At 36.0% G+C, this 23,602-nt stretch overlaps 2 protein-coding genes across 2 annotated transcripts in view; one reads left to right on the forward strand and one right to left on the reverse strand.

Annotated features, from left to right (window-relative positions):
* LOC145286076 (small subunit processome component 20 homolog) overlaps window positions 1–1,439 on the forward strand; it is a 169,371-nt gene extending 167,932 nt beyond the window's left edge. Inside the window, exon 64 of the mRNA XM_080134747.1 lies at window positions 1,211–1,439. Within this exon, the coding sequence (XP_079990873.1) occupies window positions 1,211–1,342 (132 nt within the window). The 3' untranslated portion in view covers window positions 1,343–1,439. The remainder of the gene's footprint in view (window positions 1–1,210) is intronic.
* An 8,773-nt stretch (window positions 1,440–10,212) lies between these two features.
* LOC145286079 (ciliary microtubule inner protein 2B-like) overlaps window positions 10,213–23,602 on the reverse strand; it is a 75,532-nt gene continuing 62,142 nt past the window's right edge. Inside the window, exons 6-7 of the mRNA XM_080134749.1 lie at window positions 17,315–17,400; window positions 10,213–14,538 (exon numbers count right to left, since the gene is read on the reverse strand). Of these exons, the coding sequence (XP_079990875.1) occupies window positions 14,417–14,538; window positions 17,315–17,400 (208 nt within the window). The 3' untranslated portion in view covers window positions 10,213–14,416. The remainder of the gene's footprint in view (window positions 14,539–17,314; window positions 17,401–23,602) is intronic.

Below are 23,602 nucleotides of genomic sequence, written 5' to 3' on the forward strand. Positions count from 1 at the left end.
AGAATTGCATCAGCAGTGAGATATCTATTGGAGCTGTAGAATGATCCCACCATTTTTCTAGCAGTTTGACAATGGATTTGATATACGTATTTCATCCTGGATCGAGAGTAAAGGTCAAACCTAGAAGCAAGACATTTCTAGCTATACTGTAGCTGGAGATTTTGTGGACTAGACTTTTATGCTATACCCTACCAAAGGCCTTTTATATGTCAAGAGTAATTACTCTAGAAAGGAAACCTCCATCGAGAGATTTGCTAATTCTGTGAGATATAACTGTAGATCTAGCAGAAGGGAAACCATATTGTGTGTCATAAAAATATTTGCTTATGCCAACCTCACCTCAATGATCATTATTTGTATACTGACTTAATATTAAATCTAAGCCAACTTGAGAAATTGGTGGAGAGAGGTGCCGTGTTTCCTAGGGTAGAAAATTCATCTCAATTTCAGATATTTTTTTTTGACATTGCCCATTACCTATTTTTTTTTTTTTTTTAATTAACTGTAGACTTTCCTCCGGTTTTGAACAGTTTAACCTTTTTATTGTTATTGTGAAATTATTGTGACTTAGCTGAACAGTGGAAATTTCACAGTTGTATTCTTCATCTATTGCTACTATGCTTTAAAATAATTGTCATGCAAACAGACCCTATCATATTATGTTATATTTTTATTCAAAACAAAGCATGTATAAGTATTCTGGTTAATAAAGTTTCAGAATATATCTAGTTATGGAGTGGTGGTGGAGGGGTCTATCTTCAAAACCTTTTTAGGTGTTTGTGGTATATTTACATTCTATGGACATCCAGTGTAAACACAGAACCAACCATATTATCATATCATCTTGGACAGAGCAGATACTACACTTAAATCCTATCCTAAAGGCCCCAAAAGTATATTTTAGTTGGTTTCATGTTTACACAACAATTAAAAATTTTGTTTTCTTTTTGTGTAGCATCTTTGGCAATCAGACAATCCTCATCTTTTAAATTAAGGGGTGGAGGTTAATAACACATATACAAACATGAAATTGCCTTAGCGTATCAATAATTAATTTATGATCATTCATAAACACATTTGTTTCAGGTTTCAAATTTGTGTCCTCAAGGGTTCCATGTTGGTGCATGTTATTGTTGACAAGTTTAGGGGAGAAAAAAAAACAAGAAAAGAATGTTTCATGTTTATTTCAATTTGTGCTTTTCTTTTTTAGGTTGTTACAAATCCTGAAATTGCATACAAGAGAAAAATTAAAAGGAATCTTGTTAAGAAGAATGCAAAGAAGAGGAAAATTGAATTGCTTCGACCTGAGAAAGCTTTAAAGAAAAGGAAGATGGCAAAATAAAGACTAAAAAAAAAAATGTTTATTTATGAGTAATTAATCCAAATTCATTTGTATAAATCTCAACTTTAATATGTAAATAAAATGCCATGTTTTTTCATTGTTGGGTTCATTGAGTTTATTGTAGTTCAGTGTAATCTCGATATAAGAGACCGAGGGGGGGAGGCTCTGCAGCTCACTTATATTTGGGCTTCTTATATCCGGGTTACACTGTACATTAACACAGGTTCTAAAAGAAAATCTCTCTTATATCGGTTTCCCCTTATATTCGGGTCTCTTATATCCGGGTCACACTGTATCTGAAGATCCCGTTTAACCTTGCAATTCATGAAAGGGAAACTTATCTGCCCTTGAAGACAGAAGCGATCATCACAGTTTGCGATGTAAACAAAAGTGTCTTACAGAACACTAAACAACTGTCATACATTCATTCAATAGCTTTCAAATTATCATCCAAACTATAAATTTATTTAATGGATGGATTAAGTTTCATAGTTGGTTCATTGATATGTTTTGCCTGTTACTAAACCGATAACAGATGTAAAACATTAGACATAACAAAATCTTAACTGAAGAAGTATTTCCACTGTTTAAAAGCATTGAAACTTGAGAAATGTATAACTGTTCATAGACCTATCAAACTGTAGATTTAAAAATTTCGTCCACTTGTTATGCCTGATTTTTTTTTCATAATTGGTTTGAATGATTCTATTGAAATGACTACTCAGTAAAGCCAAAGTGTTTTGTCCACTTTTTTATGCCTCAATTGAACAAAAAATGAAATTAGTTTTAACAAAACATGAAAAATCTTTTTATTTGACAGAAAGTTGATCAACTCATTTATTCTCAGTATTTCTCTGAATACTCAAATGCAAACAATGATTGAAGATTTTCACACATTTTTATGATCCTAAAAAAAAAGATAAAATAAAAACGATTTAAAACTTATGCAAAGAAGAAAGTGTATACTCAAACTATAGAATAGAGATGCTGCTTCTTTCATTCACTCATATATCATTGTAAATTTTACTGAATTTAATTATTAGACTTTAGAATTATAACATTATTATTTTTCTTATTACTTTTGTGGAAAAGGAATGGTGCCCTCCTCTACATTTTGATGAATAAAAAATTGGAAATGCGTCTCTACCATTTTCAATGAATTACAAGTTATCAATCACTAAGCTCTTTTCCTCCTTTACTCCTTTATTTTTCCATGTTCAGTTTGCTTAGACTATCAGTTGTACATGCGTTTTGTAACCGTAACCCAATTTCTTTTGTATCAGTTTTGGATTTTGTTACTGGCTACTCACTACTACTTTGTAGTTGTTGTTCTCCGTCCACTTTTTTTGGCGTAAGTTATTTCTGTGACTAAACACTTCTGTTTATTTCATTCTTTGTCTATCGAAAAACCAAAACTACTATTACTCTTGCCAACAACATGACCAGCTTAATTTATCAGAATCCATAGACGACTAGTATTCAGTGGGAACAATACAGACTTCCAGGAATTAGTCCATGATTACTCATTCAATCAACCGCAAACCTGAATAAATTCAAGTTGTTATACTTTAGAAATGTCTAAGTCATAAAAATTTATCAAGCTATGATCATACTCTACAGAACCCTGGAGTAATATGTTGTCTCAATTGTCAATAAGATATACAATTTGCTATTCAAAAACAGGTGGATGTTGAATGCATTGGCACATTCTATAATGGCTTAAATATATTTTTTGTCAGATACAGTGACTCACTTCTGAAGGACTAAAATGCAGTGAACATAAAGTAAGAGCTATTTAAAATACAGAACTTCACTCCACAAAAGAATGTAGATTTTGCAGGGAAACGGAAATGGCATCTGTTCACAGTCAAAGAATTGGGTTAGAAGTAGTTTAGTGTTGCAGATACATGAAACCAATCAAACCAAGGAAGCATTCCTCTAAAAGAAATACCTATTTTGTACCCAAAATGTAACGAATGTTCAGCCTGTGTGTGCAATGCGAAGTACTACTTTGAATCCAAATGTCATACTTTTATAGATCTCCGATTCACTAAGAATAGGATAGTGGTTGGTCAAAAATTATGAGTGCAATAACCATTCCTTCCAAAGATAATAGTAGCCCTCTTCAGATTTCTAAGCATGACATATGTAGGAAAGTTTCTCCCAAATTTGTCAATCATGATAAAATTTCTCTAAAATATAATCAAGATTGATGTCTCATAGATACAGTCTGGCTCCTGCTGATGGTTTTAAACACAGTAATATAATTATTTGAACACGCGTTTTCACCTACAATAATCCCTATAAGGAACTAATCATTGAAAAATGATGCTTATGAATATAGCTTTGGAGCAGCCTTATTTAATAGATCGGTGGAATTCGTAATGGAAAAGGTGTTTTTGTATTTTGTTCAATGTGTGTCATATTGGTCCCCTGATTTATTGGAGAGGGACCTATGTTTTCAGTGATAGCAGTTCTTCCGGACGATTGCCAGATAACCGTCCATTAATTTTTCCTGAAATTTTGCTACAAATTGAGTTTCATTAAATAGATGTGCACAGTAAAAAAAATTTTTGTTGCGTCCCCAGGAGCTCAAAAGAGGTAAAAAAAAAATGCCCCAAAATGGCTAAAAATGTCAGCTTTGCCCCATAACATTTGATCCATCATTAGATTTTTCTGACACTTGGCCAAAATGTGGAGTCCATTGTTCTAAATATAAATCCAGTATGGGTGACCCTGGCAAAATTCTGGTTTGCATCCTCGGGAACTTTTAGTGCTAAAAAACACCCTTTTTTGTAGCTCTTTTTTCATATTTTTCATATTTCTCAACAAAAACTTTTTTGTTTTTTTCAAGGTGATCACCACTTATCAAGGCCTGGAAGCCACTCAGGGATAAGGGTTAGTGCATGTACAGTACGTTAGTGTGGGGATTTAATAAAAGTGTATACTTAAGGGGGCGGTTCATCAGGAATTTGTTTACGTTGGACTTGAAGACATCCAGGTTGTAGTTAGGTGGGAAGCAGGCAGACGGAACAGAGTTCCACAGGCATGCAGTTCTAAGAAAGAAGCTTTGTTCATGGAATCTACGTTTTGATTTAGGCACAGACAAAGAGTGGGGAAAATTTTTGACAGTGGTTTCAGCTAGACGGGTGTTTTTCGTAAAAGATTGATGAGGGGGGGCTAGAGATTGGAGCTCAGATGAGCACCTGCCATGGAAATAACGATAAAGCAAAGATAGGCTCGCAATGTCTCTTCTGTGGAAGAGAAGTTGCAGGGAAGAGAAAAGGGCATCCCCCACTAATCCACAAAGTCTATTTTGTACTCTGTCAAGGCAGAATAGGCTGTTTTTAGCAGCTCCTGCCCAGATATGTCAGCAGTATTCCATCCTTGGGCGTACTTGACTTTTATATAGATAGAGAATTGCATCAGTAGTGAGATATCTTCTGGAGTGGTAGAAGGATCTCATCATCTTTCCAGCGACCTTGGAAACAGACTTGATGTACGTGTTCCATTTCAGATCAGGATTAAAAAAGGTCAAGCCTAGAAGCTTGTCAAAACATGGGGTTTCTACTAGATGAGAGCTATCCATTTCAATTGATGCCAGATGGGGATCAGAGTGTTGATGATATAAAGATAGGAGCTTGGTTTTAGATGCATTAAATGTAACCAGCCACGTCTTCCCCCACTGAACCACGCACTCGAGATCAGAAGAGAGAGAATCAGAGAGAACTTTGTCATTTACAGCCTTTGATGTGTTGTCGTAGATGGTCGTGTCATCAGGTCGTGTCAATGAATGATTTAAGTATGTGTTTAGGGAGATCATTGATGTAGATTAGGAAAAGATTTGGGCCCAGGAGGACCGCCTGAGGGACTCCAGCATTAATACTGCAGGCTTCTGATTTTTGTTCATCGACCACTACTCTTATGAGCCTATCAGAAAGAAATGATTTAATGATAGAGAAAACATTTCCAGTTAGACCGTAGCTGGAGATCTTGTGAAGTAGGCCTTTATGCCATACCTTGTCGAAGGCCTTTTATATGTCAAGAGCAATTGCCCTAGAAAGGAAGCCTTTGTCAAGAGATTCACTAATTCTATGAGATATAACCGTTAGCACATCTGCGGTAGATCTTGCAGAACAGAAACCATATTGCGTGTCACTAAGAAGGTTATTTCTGCTGAGGTGGTTGACTATTTCTCTATTCAATATGGATTCCAGCAACTTACTCATGACACACAGGAGACTTATTGATCTGTACTGAGAGGGAGATAACTTATCACCTGAATTCTTAAATATAGGGCATACTGATGAGGTTTTCCAGGGTGTTGGAAAGCACTTCTCATTAAGGCAACGCTTAAACAGTTTTGTAAGTATGGGAGCAAGTTCTGGTTGAAGCTTTTTTTAACACTATAATTGGGATGCCGTCAGGGCCAGTTGCTTTACTGGAATCAAGGTTCTTGATTAGCTTGGCGACCTCATGCACAGATATTTGTATGTTACCTAGCGTGTTCTGTGTTATAGGAGAAAATATGGGGAGTTGATGGCCTTTGTCGCATAGCTGCAAAGTTCTTGACAAATAGTTTGGCCTTGTCTGATGCTGACGAGATGACCTCAGGTCCATTGATAATGGATAGAATGCACACTTCTGTTCAGGATCCTATTTGTTATTTGCCAAAACTGGTGGGAACCAAGCCGCTGATCAGCTACTTTGGATTTAACGGACTGAGCATATAGCTCTCTTGCATTTTTTATTACTCTTTTACAGTGGTTGCTGGCGTTCCTGAAAGATGCACTGAGACTAAAGCAGCTATTACGTTGGTAGCTATGGAAAAAGTGATTTCTGTGCGCGATGGCAGCAGCAAAATCTGGGGAGAACCATGGCTGGCTGTTAGTTTTTTTTTAAATTTTTTAGATGGTATGAATCGGTCTATGCCTACAATTAACCATTCGGTCAGGTCTGATAATATGGAGGACACTTCCTTTTTAAACATGGAAAGCAAAGGTAGATCAGATATGAATGTACGGAAGCTAACCCAGTCAGCCATAGAGTATTGGTGTACAGTATGGTGGAGGGGTACGTCTGCACGGTGGTCAACTCAAATATACATGTGTTAAGGCTTGAAACTGCACTGCTATCCATTTACACTGGGATTCGGCATCCCCAGTGGCTCAAAAGAGGTTAAAAATGCACCAAAATGGCCAAAAATGACACTTTTTGCCTCATAGTGTTTGATCCATCCATTAGATTTTCTTGAAATTTGGCCAAAATGTGGAGGCCATTGTTCTTAATATAAATTCAGTATGGTAAAATTCTGGTTCGCATCCCTCTGGGACTTTAAGAGCTAAAAGAACATGCCTTTTTGGTGCTCTTTTTTCATATTACTCAAAATCTTGATATTTATGTCTATATAGTTGTTTTCCATGGTGCTGAATTCAAATATACATGTCTTAAGGTGTGAAAGTGCATCATTTGTCCATTTTCACTGGGATTGTCATTCCCAGGAGTTGAAAAGGGGTCACAAATGCTCTAAAATTGCAAAATAATGACATTTTTTACCCCATAACTTTTGCCCCATCCATTAGATTTTTATGAAACTTGGCGAAAATGTGAAGGCAACGTTGGCCCTTCACACTTCTTATATTCATCATTTCTTCACTATTTTTTGTGGTGTCATCTCACATGCAGCATTAGAGGGGGACTATGCATACATGGATTGTTTTGAAACTTGTTTCTTAATGGAATAGTCATGTATACAAATGGCTTTACTTTCTACTATGACAACAAGTGATATATGTTGAGTGCCCTTTTCTACTGACCAATTGAATTACAGTGGTTACTCTGTTGGATAGGAGCAAATTCCTCATTGTGAATTTTAGCAGGTCACTGCTATGTTTGGCTTTAGGTTAATTCAATGTTTTGTTGGGAGATGTTCAGAGTTACTGTGCCAAAGTTGACATTGAGTTATTAAGATGTCTTTGTGATTGGTTGACGAAGATGTGACTAACGAAGGGTTCAAAGTTGCCACACAATTTAGAGGCCTTTATTCTGGTTTCAGTGAACATCTTTTCACTAGCAATTGCTAGAGTTGCAAACTAGATAAATGAATTCAGGAGATTGTTCCTTCATAAGCTGCAGGTGCAGGTTATATTTGAACCTATTCAAAAAAGGCTCATATCAAGCTTTGATAGTTTTTATGCTGATGCTGCTATCCCAAAAAGGCAGCAAAGAAAGGTCTCCAACAATCTCTGGACTTCATAGTCCACACTAGCATCAGTGTAAAACTTTCAATAACTAAACACTCAATATAGACAAACTCATTAATGCGAAGTTGACAGGTGTTCCCTGGTTCAAGTACCTAGGATCAACATTTACTAACAACTAACATATCAAGGGGGGATGACATTGTGTTAACTTGGCAGTGGTTTCCTTTGTAAACAGACCAACAAGGTTTTCTAGAACAGAGACTGCAGAATTTTGTGAATGCTTGACCCCCCCCCCCCGATATATATATTTTATAGTACCAGCAATACATGAAACGCAGAGCAAAATGAAGACAATATGTTTTAAATAGTATTCATTTAATGTGAGCCCAGGAAGGATTTCCTCCAGTTGGATTGTGTGTGTGTAAAACATAAGCATAAATTCAAGAAATTATGAAAAAAGTGGGTGAAGAAGTAAAGAAAATGTGTCTTACATACCTTGAATGTGTTGTCATTCAATGCCAGGAAGAAAAAAGAGAGAGAAATTTTTTGTGTTTTAGTATAATCTCTGACCTTATCCTCCCCCTTAGCATGGATAAAAGGGCGATAATTAGGTTTTAATGCCTTTTAGTGAATATATGTATTTGTGAAAAGGTAGGTAAGGCTATAAAAATATCATATGTCTCTTCATCTTTCTTTATGGAATTGAGGTATAGTTTGTTCATACAAGTCACTTTAGAATTATCAAGCCTAACTACATTTGTAACCTGCTATACATGGTTGGTTTAAAATGATGGCACAAAGTATCCAACATGGCAATAGACTAAAATGGCAAAGATCGAGCTACTTAAGGACATACATGTTCAGCACTAGCTTATAAAGGTTGATCACACATATCAGATACCCAATCACATATTGCAGCGGTCTGTCAAGTGATAAATTGGATTTTTTTTTTAATTCGGCAAGTAAAATATAAATAAAAACTTGGTCATTGGAATTTAAAATACTATTGTCTAATTATATATGCTCTGTAGTTAAATGTTAAGTCATCAAGCTTTTACATTGGACAATTTTCTTAGAATATATATACACACACAAGAAATAACTTTTATTCACTTATATACTTAATAAAAAAAGATTTTCATTTGTATAAATCTGTGTTGTCTGTTTCTTTGTTATCAACACACTAGGTAAATAGCAGCATGAGTGCTTCATCAAATGGCACAAAACACAAAATAACTCAATGATATTGATTATCAGTTAAAAACTGATTACTCAAAGTTTTTGGGTTCATTCTCAGCAGCTGTAAAGTTATTTTTAAGAGAATGATTTGTGGGTATTTATTTGCTTCTCTACGTAAGCAAAATATGACACAAGGTCGTTTTTAATGTGGAGTGGAAGGGAAGGGGAGACCAGCTCCCCCAAGGGGAGGGAAGGGGGAGCTGGTACTGCTGTCATGGTATATAGAGTTGCCCCTACATGGACCAATAACTTATTGTCACAAGAGCAATGGTCTAAAAATGCAGCATCTGCCGGAGCAGTGTATTTATTTGCTTCCCCACTGAGCAAATTAGGCACAAGGCCGTTTTTTAATGTGGAAAGATTGAGGAAATGGGGACCAGCTCCCCGGGGAGTAGGGGAGCTAGATAGTGACAATTGGTATGAAAGATTTCCCCTACATTGACAAATAACTGACTGCCCCCACATATGGTCTTTGATTGCAGCATCTGCCAGAACAAATACTACACTTTGATCTGGGCCCGAAGGTTGGATTTATTTGCTTCCCCACTGAGCAAATTAGGCACAAGGCCGTTTCTTAATGTGGAAAGAGGGGGGAGGGGGGAAGGAAAAGGGGACCAGCTCCTGATGGGTGGGAAATGGGAACTGGATAGTGACAATTGGTATGAAGGGTTTCCCCTACATTGACCAAGGTCTGATATGTGGGGGGTGGGGGTGGAGGTTACCCCACATATGGTCTTTGCTTGCAGTATCTGCTAGAACTTTGAGATATTAAATTTTTTATTCACAGGGGAAAAAAATACAATTGGGAAAATGAACAAAAAATTTAGGCACAAGGCCAACTCAAAAAGAAGGGGGGATGGTGAGGTTGGTTGATCCATCTCGTCTCTATTGGAAATTTTAAAAGATTTCTCTCTTGGCCAGCATCTTTTATCATAGTTAATCTTTTAAATTTGTATTTATGTGTGTGTGGTGGTGGTGGTAGGGTTTTTTTTTCATACTTACACCCAATTTTAAAAATTTTTTTATTTATATAAAAAAATACAAAAAAGATAACAATATTAATAAAATTTCGTTTGTGTCGAGGGACATGGGGGAAAAAACAAAACAAAAAACGCACACTTTGATCTGGGCCCGAAGGCCACAAAAGCATATAGAATAATTTGTGGAAGCAGTATGCAAACTTTAGTTCGAATAGAGGAAAAAAACAAATACACGTGTGGTGGGCAATAAAGTCATTGCTGGAACTGAAAATGAGAAAGGACATGGCTTAGATTCGAATAGTAAATGTAAATCTCTCTCTCTCTCTCTCTCTCTCTCTCTCTCTCTCTCTCTCTCTCTCTCTCTCTCGCACACACACACACACATGAAAAATATACAATACAATATACATTCATTCTGATTGTTTAAATAAAAAAGAAACTCAACAAAATGGATTATTGATTTATTTATGAATCTGTCACAAACATTGTTTTATTGATTTACATAAAAATAGTAATACACGTTTAATAAACTTGAATTCATAATTTCTTTTTTAAATTTCAACTCTGTTTCATTCTGAAAGGAAGAATTTGAAATGTATTTTCGTTTATTTTACAAATGTCATGCTATTTTTTTCCTCTTGCATACATCTTTATGATGTCTCTATATCATTACTATTTATAATGTTACTAGCAGTCATAGTCAGCGATATTCTTTCAGTTGTTATTAGGTTAGATACAAGTATTTAGATTCTTGTAACTTTGAAGTATTATTTTAAACTGGCTTTCAGCATGCAAGAAAAAATATAGACAGTTCTCTCATCTATTTAGAGAGAATGCATTTTTCAACCAATGAAATGCTCAGATTGAATTGTTTTCATAAGCCTCCATTATGTACAAGTCAAATTAGAAAATAAATTTCTAGAAAAAAAAAACCTCGAGAAAAGCATTTGATCTCATGATAATTTTTAAAGCAATCATAAGATTTGGAAACTTGAACCAAAAATTATTGTCATGCCCATCTAAAAGCGTAAGAGGATCATAGATTAATGTCGGCTTTATAGATGAACAGGGAATAACAGGAGGGCAATTCGACTGTAACGATGCCTACTCATGTACAGCTGTGAGAAGACAGAAAGTGGTCTACAACGTTCACAATTCAAGACTGTTCTCATTCTTTATAAATGAAATACTACACATTTCGAATTTCGTCTTTAGCAGTGAATGCATTTCCCAATGACATTCTACTCCGAATAAGTGGAGAAGAATCCATCAGTTCATTGGAGATCATATTGCCTCTTCTTTGGCTGTTCGCTTTAAAAAACCGTCTGAGCAATTGTTCAAGATTATTGACACATTATCCAACCAACCAAGTAATGTAGCAAACCTTTGTGACTCATTTAAGTCAACCATTTGTTGTTTGAGAACTGGTTTTGAAAACCTTGTTTAAGCAAAAACGTTTTTAGTATTCACTGCTTTTCCCATTTTTTTTTGTTTTTAAAAATTGTCAATAATTGTTTCAAACTTCAACATTAAGTTTTTGAGCCCTATGTTTATATTATTTTGAATATAAAAAAAGCTAATAGAACCTTTGTAATTTGTAAATACGTTAGCCCTACTCATATTAGTATAAATAATATCGCCATCATCATCATACATCAATCCGCATCATTTGTTCTGATTGCAATATGGCGGTTTCAAAGCCATTTATATAACTTGTAATATTCGAGAAATGGAAAGATATGGAACAATAAATAGATTTTCAAAACTAATTTAATCGTTGCAAGATTATTTCCCCTTGAATAAAGTGAAGTGACAACCAGTTGTCATTTATAATGATTTCAAGCGTCACATATTTAAAAATAATAAATTTGTTATTGTTTACTTGCCTCCCCACGAGGGCAGAGTTGGGCATGAGATCGGTTTTTAATGTGGGGGGAAACCAGCTCCTCAAAAAGGAGTACTCTGGTCAATAACAAAAATAAAAAATGTGTCATCCATTAACTGAAACCCAAAAAGTGTAGTGCAGCATGTGAACAACAGATACTACACTTTGATCCTGGCCTGAAGGCCAAGAACAACAGGAAAAAAAGTAAGCCTTTTTGCTATTTATTTAATAGTAATAAATTATAAAAATATATAAGATATAATTTAAAAATAATTTGAACATAACTTAAAAATAATTAAAAAATAATACTATAAAATAATTAAAAAAACAAACAAAAACGCTTAAAAATGAAAAAACTTTTGACTCCTCCCCCAATTACTCCTTTTTTGTCCTCGAATTTCATCTTTTTAAATCAAATAAAAACTATTCCATCCTCAACTTCAATGAGATAAAATATAATTTAGCAAAATTGAAAACAAACAAAAAGAGATTCAAGTGAAAAATCTTTAATTGAAGAGATAAGGCCACTTTAGATTTTAGATTTCTGTATAAAAATAGGATTTAATATAAAATATATAAACATTTGGAAGTTTCAAAAGTTATTTTTTTATTTTTGTAAATTTATTTGGGCAAAGTGTGATTTGTAGCGAACATCACTGACAACAAATATATCACAGGAATGTACATGCAAGAGAAATGGAAGTATCAGAAGACTTGGATTAAATAGAAACAATGAATACTATAAAGAAGAATCGAGATAGGTATATAGATATGGACATTTATATAGTACAGCTTCGAAATATCAATATTAATGAAAAGGGATCAATTAGGGCTTAAGGACTCCAACAAATAGGGCAAACAAGAGGAACAACTTTTGGTTGACACCAGTTCACCTTAACCTACGCACATGCCTTTCTGTAAACAAACGTAAAAAACCGAGTTCCTCTTGTTTGGTCCATCTGCTAATATATATATATATATATATATATATATATATATATATATATATATATATATATACACCATACTTTGGGGTAATTGTGCTAATTAGCTAAAAGTGCTCTTTTGGCAACCATGCATATAAAGAGCACATTTTTAGTTGGTGCAATTGCACCCGGATTTGGCGCAATTACCCCAAAGTACGGTGTGTGTATATATATATATATATATATATATATATATATATATATATATATATATATATATATACTAGCAATAGTACCCGTCGTTGACTGGGTTCAAAAACAGCCTACAGAAAATGGACTCTGATTTATGAAAATATAATAGGTTATGAAAAAGAAGGGTTGTAAAGAGATAGCTTCGAATTTGGGGGTATCAAAACCAAAGCAAAATATGATGAAAGTAAAAATAAAATAGATAAACCCCATAATTTATTATGCCATACCTGTTCACACTGAAACACTTATCACAATATTCTGTGGATCTATGTTAAAAAACTTTGTGACATATTTCCATTCTATAGAGGTCAGGCGCGATCGAACACCCCATAATTTTATTATACCATATTTCTTCAAACTGAAACATAATTATCAAAGTATATTTACGCAGATAGATATGAAAAGTCTTTATTAAAGTTTGTGCTTATTTCCATTCTATGGAGGCCAACGCAGATCTCACAATTTTATTATACCATCCATATTTAAGTTAAAACATACTTATCCAAGTATTATTATGTACATCTATATCAAAAACACTTGTAAACGTTTTTTTTTTAAATTTTTTATTTCCATACTTTGTGGACCAGGCGCGAATGCAGACTCCACAATTGTAATGAACCACCGTTCTGCCAGATCAAACATATCCATTCCTGTGTCTCGATACATCTTCTATCATTATATGTAATTAGTTTTTTTAAAATAGTCAACCATATAGGAGCCTATTCGTGAGCACACACACACACACACACACATTCAGCTTAATATATATATACTAGCAGGCCACCCAAGATCCAAAAGTATTAGGGTTATGAGCGAGTATGGCGGATATATCAGTCGGTTCTTGCTTGAAACAAGGAAATAAGGAAATTGAAATGGACCAAGACAAAAATAAGCAAACATAAATTGTCCATCGTATTTAACGAAATATGTTAAAAAGAAAAATTAATTCCTATGTATACATATATATATACATGTGTGTGTATATATATATATATATATATATATATATATATATATATATACAATATTCATATATACACACATGTACATATACACATATTCAGTTAACTTATTTTTCCTAATTTAATGCTTATTCTTACTGTATTTGATAATGTTTGGAATTTACAACAAACCGTTTACCATAATCAGCTCTATTTTCGCTTAGGAAAACAGCTGTAATAACTATTTCATTATTTCAGAAAAAAATCAATTTCTAACTATAAGCAAGTTCTAGAAATGACAATTTGAATTGAATATCATGAACTTTCATTTTGTCTTCAAATACAACTTGAACATTGATAGTTCTGGAAGCATACATAATTGTAATAAAAAATAATATCTTTTGGAATTTACTCTTAGTTAAGAATTAATTTAAGGACATATATTACGAGTTTTTATTTGCCCAGGGCTTTCATATTTGTGACATGTTTTATCCCGGAAAAATGTCACAATTAGTTACAAACCCACCATGTAACTGTTATTACAGTACGATGTGTTAGTTTTATATTATATTTTATTTTATTTTTTCATGGCTGTACTTTCATTAAATCCGTTTTGCTCTTTTTCACCTGGAAGCTGTTTTATCCTCCTTAAACCGTAGGAATAACAACGCTCTTCTTAACCAGTTCACCATAGTTACGTTCATTATGAGCACAGACTGGAAGCAGACGAGTTGTTTCACCGTACGTGTGACCGTAGGTGTTGAGTTTCTCTGCAATCAATAAAAGAACATTAACCGAAATTAAATTGGAGAGAAAATAGTGGAATAACAGAACGAAAATATATGCAAGATAAAAGGAATTACAATAGTATAATAATTCTATTATATATATACACCGTACTTTGGGGTAATTGTGCAAAGTCCGAGGTAATTTTGCCAACTAGCTAAAAATGCTCTTTTGGCAACCACGCATATAAATATAGGAGCACTTCTCTATGATATTTATTAAAATGATGTTTATTTATGTACAAAACAACGTCTCAATATATATTCTGTTATCTATAGTAGCGCACTAGTGTATGGCTAATCTAAATAGACAAATATCAATAATGTTGATCAGGAGTGTCTCTAAAGCATTGGTGGAGTGTGTAGAAAGTTTGGTTATTAAAAACAATGACGATGCGATATTAAGAAGAGATTTCGGACCTTTTTAGAAGGAGGTTTAACCTTGAAATATTAAAAAATATCAGACTCAAGAAATCTTTGATTCGATACAATATGTTGGTAAATATTTTTATTTTTTTTAATTTTTTTATTTTTTATTCAATTTTCACCCCAAACAAGGCACAGTGCCACTTTGAAGCAGGGGGCTACTATCAGGGACTTAATTTGCAGGGGCATTATGAAGGGAGATGAGTAGAAAGATGTTTGTTCACATTACACTTGAACTTCTGCATATCAGTACATTTAGGAAAGCAGAATCCCGGAAGGGAGTTCCAAAGACCTGCAGTTCTGGGGAAGAAACTATTGGAGTAAAAGGCTTTCTTGCACCTAGGGATCTCTACTGTAAAGGGATGAGACTTAGTAGCTTGTCTGGTTTGTCAGGAGTAGTTATGTCGAGGAGGTACAAGTGTTTGCAGTTCGTCAGAGCATTCACCATTAAAGTATTTGTAGAACAGGCAGAGGGATGCAATATCTCGTCGATGGGACAGAGGCTGAAGCCTAGATGACAGTTCAGGACCTATCAGGTTGGCGACTCTCTTTTAAACCCTGTCCAGGAGCGAGAGACAAGCAGCAGATGCACCAGCCCAGATGTGTCAATAGTACTCCATACATGGGCGAATGGTGGCCTTATAGAGGTACAGGATACTTTCAGGCGTAAGTAGTTTTCTAGCACGGTAGAGGGAGCCAACCTTCCTTGCAGCAGCCTTGGCAATGCTCTCAATGTATCGATTCCAGTTCATATTCCCTGTAAACGTTAGGCTGAGGAGTTTAAAAGAAGTGCTTTCAGGCAATGTGTTCTTGGCCATTGCTATTGGTGGTAGAGAAGGTTTCTTGTAGTTATTGAAGGAAACAAGCTTAGTCTTAGCAGCATTGAATATGACCATCCATTTTTGTCCCTATTTCACTACAGATTGGAGGTCATCCTCTAGTGTTTCTGCCATTTCCTTGGATATGTGTTCATTTGTTTTCCCCTCATATCTGTTATAGAGAGTGGTGTCATCGGCAAATATACCCATCTCCGAAACAATTTTATCAGGGAAGTCATTTATGAATATCAGGAATAATAGAGGTCCAAGGATAGACCCCTGAGATACTCCCGCATTTATGTCATATTGTTTAGATGTACAACCGTCGAGGACAACTTGGATTTTTCTCTTACTTAAGAAGGATTTAATTATATTACGAATTCTTCCAGTGATTCCATATGATCTAATTTTCCTTAGAAGACCATCGTGCCATATCCTGTCAAAAGCCTTAGATATATCAAGGGCTACCGCTCTACCCTCCCCTGTTTTGTCCAATGAACGGTATATACGTTCAGAAACTACAGTTAAGATATCTGCTGTTGAACGGGCTTGCCTGAATCCATATTGTTTGTCAGTCAGGAGTTTAGCAGCTGTTAGGTGCTGGACTAGGGCTTGATTAACTAAGGACTCAAATATTTTGGCGAAAAGCGGGAGGAGGATAATGGGCGATAATTTAGTGGGTTAGTACTTTCACCAGAATTCTTGAAGACTGGTACCACAGAAGCAGTTTTCCAGCAGTCGGGAAAGCAAGATTCGTTAAGGCATTTATTGTAGCATTTTTTAAATAGCACAGCCGGGATGAGATCTGGTCCACATGCTTTTGAGGTGTCTAGGTTTTTTTTTATAATAGCATGTACCTAATTGAAAAATGTTTGACTTCATCAGTATTGTCGTTTTATTTATTTTGATTTTCTATCAAACAGTGTCTTCGAACTAATATCGCATTTTATTTGTCATCAATAACCAAACCAAGTACTAGCGTATGTTCTCAAACTGCGTCTATTTGTTGACAGTAATTTTGAAGAACAATATTCGTAGCAACGTGACGATGTTTGAGTATTTAACAACCTTGAATGGATTTATTCTTGAGTCAATGATGTGTTTTAGTCAATGAGAAGAGTTAAAATATTTTCATCAAAAGGGATGAAAGAAACCATTAAAGATTTGACGCTAACCTGCTGGGAGCTAATCCCCACACTGTATCAAGAAAGAACGCAAATTATTAGTATTCCAGATTATCACCACAAAAAGCATAACATTTAAACAACGTACACACTTTGCACGTCAAATAAGTAATAACTAAAACAACTCAAAGAAAAAAATATACACACCTACTTGACTCTTCGTACAAACTTTTAAATCCACTACACCTTCTGCTGTAAATAAAACGCTTATAATTTGTTTGTACGAATTACGCTGTTATTTTACTTGATTTGCGCTAATTTATCCGTTGTTTCTTGGAAATTTACCTCATATAAAAGTGTGTATTAAAATAATACAGAAGTACAATGACTCACGTGGTACATATCCAGTGTACAAGGGTATCATACCGGATTGCTTGTAAACTCTTGTGTCTTGCTTGTTTTCATCATCTTGGTTGCACCTTTAATTAAAACAAAGAATTAGGTAAATAGCCTATTCAGTTTAATGGTACATTATTTCGGTTAGTTTCTGTAACAATAATAGCGTTACTACAAAATTTAGCAGCAGCTAAAAGTACGCATTGAAACATACTTGGCGAGATTTTCATTGCAGCAAGATGTGATACAAGTTTGGAAAGTGAAGACAATCAGTGGTTCTTTTCGAGAATTCTCCCATTAAAAAAAAATAAAGAAAGATATGTATGATATGCGTACCAATAATGGAACAAAAATATTATATTCCAAAAGTCATATAAATTGATCATATAGTTTTATTTTTAACAAAGAAAATCAAATTTTATGAATAAGAGAGTAGTGATTATCTTGCGTCACCGTCTTGAAAATAGTCTAAAAAAAAAAAAGAGAGATAGCCCAACAATAATTCAAACTTGCCAGGTTCTTGTGATGTCTCCCATTAATCACTTAAAAATGATTTTTTATAAAAAGTAAAGTAATTAATCAATTATATGATATTTGGAATATGAGGTGTTTAATATGTCACAGGTATGTATCTCATACAGATTTTTCTTTATTTTTGCTTTTTAAAATAGAGGGAATTATGGACATGAATCCAGTCAGCTACCCAAAAGGGCACTTTAACTGCTACAAAAGTAGTCATAAACGCGCCCATCAGCATTCCCCAGTAGGGGGTGCTAAAAATCGGCAGTAAAGCAAGCAACTCTAAAAGTATGGTGAGTAAGTGGGGATGGTGCATTTCTTAGGACTAAGTTTGCGCATAAAGGCAAAGAGCTACTGATAATTCTGAGACAAATATATAGGAGTATCCTAAGTGGGGAGTTGTGCAGTGAGATGCTTGTTCGCATTATATTTAAATTACTGCATGTTGGTAAAGTCGGGAAAGTAGGGAGCAGGAAGGAAATTCCAAAGGCAAGCGGTCTAAGAAAGAAGCTATTAGAGTAGTAAACCTTCCGGTATCTGCAGACATTTACAGTAAAAGGATAGGGTTTTCCTGCTTATCGGATTGGTTGCGATATTTACTTTGAGGAGATGCACTAGTGCAGCAAATTTATCAAAGAATATCCCGTTTAAGTACTTATAAAACAAGCACGGAGGTGATACAACCATCACTTGATAGACAGTGAGGAACCTATTAGATTAGATCCTCTTCTTTTAGATTCTGCTCGAGAGGAAGAGAATAGTGATTGATACATCAGCCCAGCCCAGTGGCAACAATATTTCATGCATGCGCAAATGGTATACATATAGAATACTGGCAGATGTGAAAAGTTTTCTATTCTAGTAGAGGGAGCCCACCTTCTTGGTCGTATCTTTTTTTTTTTTTACACGGTGGTCACCACTTATCAAGGCCTGGAAGCCACTCAGGGATAAGGGTTATTGCAAGTACAGTACGTTAGTGTGGAGATTTAATGAAGTGTGGGGAGGTTCATTAGGAATTTGTTTACGTTGGACTTGAAGACATCCAGGTTGTAGTCAGGTGGGAAGCAGTCAGACGGAACAGAGTTCCACAGGCGTGCAGTTTTAAGAAAGAAGCTTTGTTCATGGAATCTACGTTTTGATTTAGGCACAGACAAAGAGTGGGGAAAATTTTTGACAGTGGTTTCAGCTAGACGGGTGTTTTTCGTAAAAGATTGGCGAGGGGGGGGGGGCTAGAGACTGGAGCTCAGACGAGCACCTGCCATGGAAATAACGATAAAACAAAGATAGGCTCGCAACGTCTCTTCTGTGGAAGAGAGGTTGCAGGGAAGAGAAAAGGGCATCCCTCACTAATCCACAAAGTCTATTTTGTACTCTGTCAAGGCAGGATAGGCTGTTTTTAGCAGCTCCTGCCCAGATATGTCAGCAGTATTCCATCCTTGGACGTACTTGGCTTTTATATAGATAAAGAATTGCATCAGTAGTGAGATATCTTCTGGGGATCAGAGTGTTGATGATGTAAAGATAGGAGTTTGGTTTTAGATACATTAAAGGTAACCAGCCACGTCTTCCCCCACTGAACCACGCGCTCAAGATCAGAGGAGAGAGAATCAGAGAGAACTTTGTCATTTACAGCCTTTGATGTGTTGCCGTAGATGGTCGTGTCATCAGCATAGATGTCAACGAATGATTTAAGTATGTGTTTAGGGAGATCATTGATGTAGATTAGGAAAAGAGTTGGGCCCAGAATTGACCCTTGAGGGACTCCAGCATTAATACCACAGGCCTCTGATTTTTGTCCATCGACCACTACTCTTATGAGCCTATCGGAGAGAAATGATTTAATGATTGAGAAAACATTTCCAGTTATAACGTAGCTGGAAATCTTGTGAAGTAGGCCTTTATGCCATACCTTATCGAAGGCCTTTAATATGTCAAGAGCAATTGCCCTAGAAAGAAAGTCTTTGTCAAGAGATTCACTAATCCTATGAGATATAACCGTTAGCACATCTGCGGTAGATCTTGCAGAACAGAAACCATATTGTGTGTCACTAAGAAGGTTATTTCTGCTGAGGTGGTTGACTAGTTAAATTCTTCACTAGTTTGGAGACGGAATGTGTTGTTGTGATAAGTGATTTTTTTTCTCTACTAATTCGCACTTTTTATTTTAAGATTCAAATATTAATAACTACATTTTATTTCAGTATTTAATTTATGTATTTCTGTTGTATTAAATGCTAGCTTCTTTTTTTTTTTTTTTTTTTTCTCTCGTCCATAAATGTTTATTTATCTACCGAGTTGATTGCAAAAATAGATTACCTAATTGTTCTCATTTTTAGTTCGTGGGAGGGGAATCTATCACCATACGTTCCCTTAAACAGGTCCGTTGGACTTTTATTAAGTACAATACTTAATAGTTATTTTTTATTTTTTATTTATTTATTTATTTATTATTTTTTTTTTAATGGAGAGTAGAAAACGCAATGTGGATGCGTTATCGGCAGCTCCTGTTACTCTCGCTTCTTCTTATTTGCCCCTCAGTCCTCATTTTGTAAATGAGTGATTTTTCTGACAAAGGGAGAAGAAAAAGCTGTTTTCTAGGTTGGCAGTATTTTTGCGCGAACAGTTGGCAGAGTTGGTGGAAATTTTCTGTTTCTATGTCTATCCTTGTAGCCATGTCACTAGTAAGGGTGCTGGAGGTAAACGTTTTGTCTGGGCTGACGTTATCCGCCTGATAGTCAGGGACCCGAACCTTGGATTAACCACTAAGGAGGCTGTCCTATCAGCAGGTGCAAAGTACTGGGGCTGCTGTATTGCCATTTGGTGAATGGAATCTGGACCATGCAGTAGCTTCTGGTGGGGCCTCTCGATGCCATACTAGTGGGTAATTGTTACGGCTTTACCTTATCATGTGGTACAAAAAAAAACAAATTCTTCGTTTCTTTTTCTCTCTTAGTTTCCCCTCTCTGTCCTGCTCTAAGTAAATCTGTCGACCTAGTCCACAAATTCCAAAATTTCATCATGACAAGTTTCAAGAAAAAATACACGATTAAACCCGGTTCTCCAACTTCCAACGTAGACCCCTACTACCATGTCTCCTTCTCCAACATCAGGGGTCTACGTTCTAACCTTCCAGAGGTTGAAACCCAATTACAGGAGACTAAACCAGACCTTTTATTTTTAAGTGAAACTGGCATTGGACAGGCTATTTCCCTAGATGAGTTTGCAATTACAGGATACTCTAACTTAACTTCTAAATCTGACCCCCAAGATCGCCATGGGCATGGAATATGTGCCTATATTAAAGATAGCTTTCCATGTGGGAGGGACATCTCCAGGGAAGATCCTAACTTACCCTATATGTGCTTCCGGGTTGCTTTAGCTCACACTACTGCATTTATATTTACTCTCTATCGCCCCCACAACAGCGGAGTTACTATCTTTCAAAGCATATCTGAGAAAATTGACCAAGTCCTTTCTACTTATCCTTCAGCTAACATTCACGTATGTGGAGACTTCAATGTTCACAACGTCGAATGGTTGACCCACTCAAACAAGACCGATGATGAGGGGAGGTTCTGTCATGATTTCTCCATTGCCTATGACCTCACTCAGATTGTTCAGGAACCTACCCGTGTGCCCGATAATGACGGCCAGTATGCGAGCCTACTAGACCTTTTTCTCACAACTTGCCCTGAACTATGTTCAGTTTCTGTTCTGTCGCCTCTTGGATCTTCCGACCACTCTGTTGTATCAATTAAGATAAAAATGAAATGTAATAAGTCCCCAGATGTACCACTTCATCGTACAGTATATCGATACACTAAGGCTGACTGGGATAGCTTCCGTACATTTATATCTGATCTACCGCTGCATTCCATGTTTAAAAAGGATGTGTCCTCTATAGTATTAGACCTAACTGAATGGTTAATTGTAGGTATTGACCATTTCATACCCTCTAAAAAGTTTCAGCAAAAACCTAACAGCCAGCCATGGTTCTCTCCAGAATGTGCTGCTGCCATTGCGCACAGAAATCACTTTTTCCACTGCTTCAAACGTAATAGATGTATGGAAACTAAAGCCGTTTTCAGGACTGCCAGCAACCATTGTAAGAAAGTAATAAGGAACGCAAGAGAGTTGTATGCTCAATCTGTTAAGTCCAAAGTAGCTGAGCAGCGGCTTGGTTCCCACCAGTTTTGGCAAATAGCAAACAGAATCCTGAACAGAAGCGTGTGCTCCATCCCAACTATTATCAATGGACCTGAGGTAATCTCGTCAGCATCAGACAAAGCCAAACTCTTTGTCAAGAACTTTGCAGCTAATTCTACCCTTTGCGACCAAGACCGCCAACCCCCAATATTTCCTCCTGTATCAGAAAACACGCTATGTGATATACGTATATCTGTACGTGATGTTGCCAAGCTAATCAAAAACCTTGATTCCAGTAAAGCAACTGGCCCTGATGGTATTCCAATTATAGTACTCAAAAAACTTCAACCTGAACTAGCGCCCATACTTACAAAACTGTTTAAACGTTGTCTTAAGGAGAATAGTTTCCCATCTCCCTGGAAAATCTCATCAGTATGCCCTGTATTTAAGAATTCAGGTGATCGCTCATCCCCCTCTCAGTACAGGCCAATAAGTCTCCTGTGCGTTATGAGTAAGTTGCTAGAATCTGTGTTAAATACAGAAGTAATCAAACATCTCAACAAAAATAACCTTCTTAGTGACACTCAATATGGTTTCCGTTCTGCTAGATCTACAGCAGATGTCCTTACAGTTATATCGCATAGGATTAGCAAATCTCTCGACGGTGGCAATCTTTCTAGGGCAATTGCTCTTGACATATCTAAGGCCTTTGATAGGGTATGGCATAAAGGTTTACTTCATAAGATCGCTAGCTATGGTATAGCTGGAAAAGTCTTCTCAATTATTAAATCATTTCTTTCTGATAGGTTCATAAGAGTAGTAGTTGAGGGGCAAAAATCAGAAGCTCACAGTATTAATGCCGGTGTCCCTCAGGGATCCATCCTGGGCCCAACTCTTTTCCTGATCTACATTAATGATCTTCCAAATCATATCCTTACATCATTTGTAGACATTTATGCTGACGACACTACCATTTATGGTACCACATCTAAGACAGTAAACGAGCAAGTACTCTCCAATTCTCTCTCCTCTGATCTTGAGCATGTAGTACAATGGGGAAAGGAGTGGCTGGTTACTTTTAATGCATCTAAAACCAAGCTTCTCTCTTTACATCATCAACATTTTAATCCACATTTGTCATCAATTGAAATGAATGGCTCTCGTCTTCAGGAGGCCTCAAGTTTTGACAAGCTTCTGGGCTTGACCATTACTCCTGATCTTAAATGGAACACGTATATCAAATCTGTTGCCAAGGCCGCTGGAAAAATGGTGGGATCTTTCTATCGATCCAGTAGATATCTCACTGCTGATGCTATTCTCTATCTATATAAGAGCCAGGTACGTCCAAGGATGGAATACTGTTGCCACATCTGGGCAGGAGCTGCTAGAAAGGACTTGTCCTGCCTTGATAGAGTTCAAAATAGACTTCGTAGCCTCGTAGGAGATGTCCTTTTCTCCTCCTTGCAACCTCTATCTCACAGAAGAGATGTTGTGAGTTTGTCTCTGATATATCGTTATTTTCATGGAAAGTGTTCAAATGAGCTTCAATCTATGGTCCCCCCTCGCCAAACTTTCACAAGAAACACTCGTCTAGCTGTAAACACTATCAATAATTTCCCC

This window comes from Euprymna scolopes, chromosome 10 (genome assembly GCF_053919585.1).
Source record: "Euprymna scolopes isolate OS-2025 chromosome 10, ASM5391958v1, whole genome shotgun sequence".
NCBI lineage: Eukaryota > Metazoa > Mollusca > Cephalopoda > Sepiida > Sepiolidae > Euprymna > Euprymna scolopes.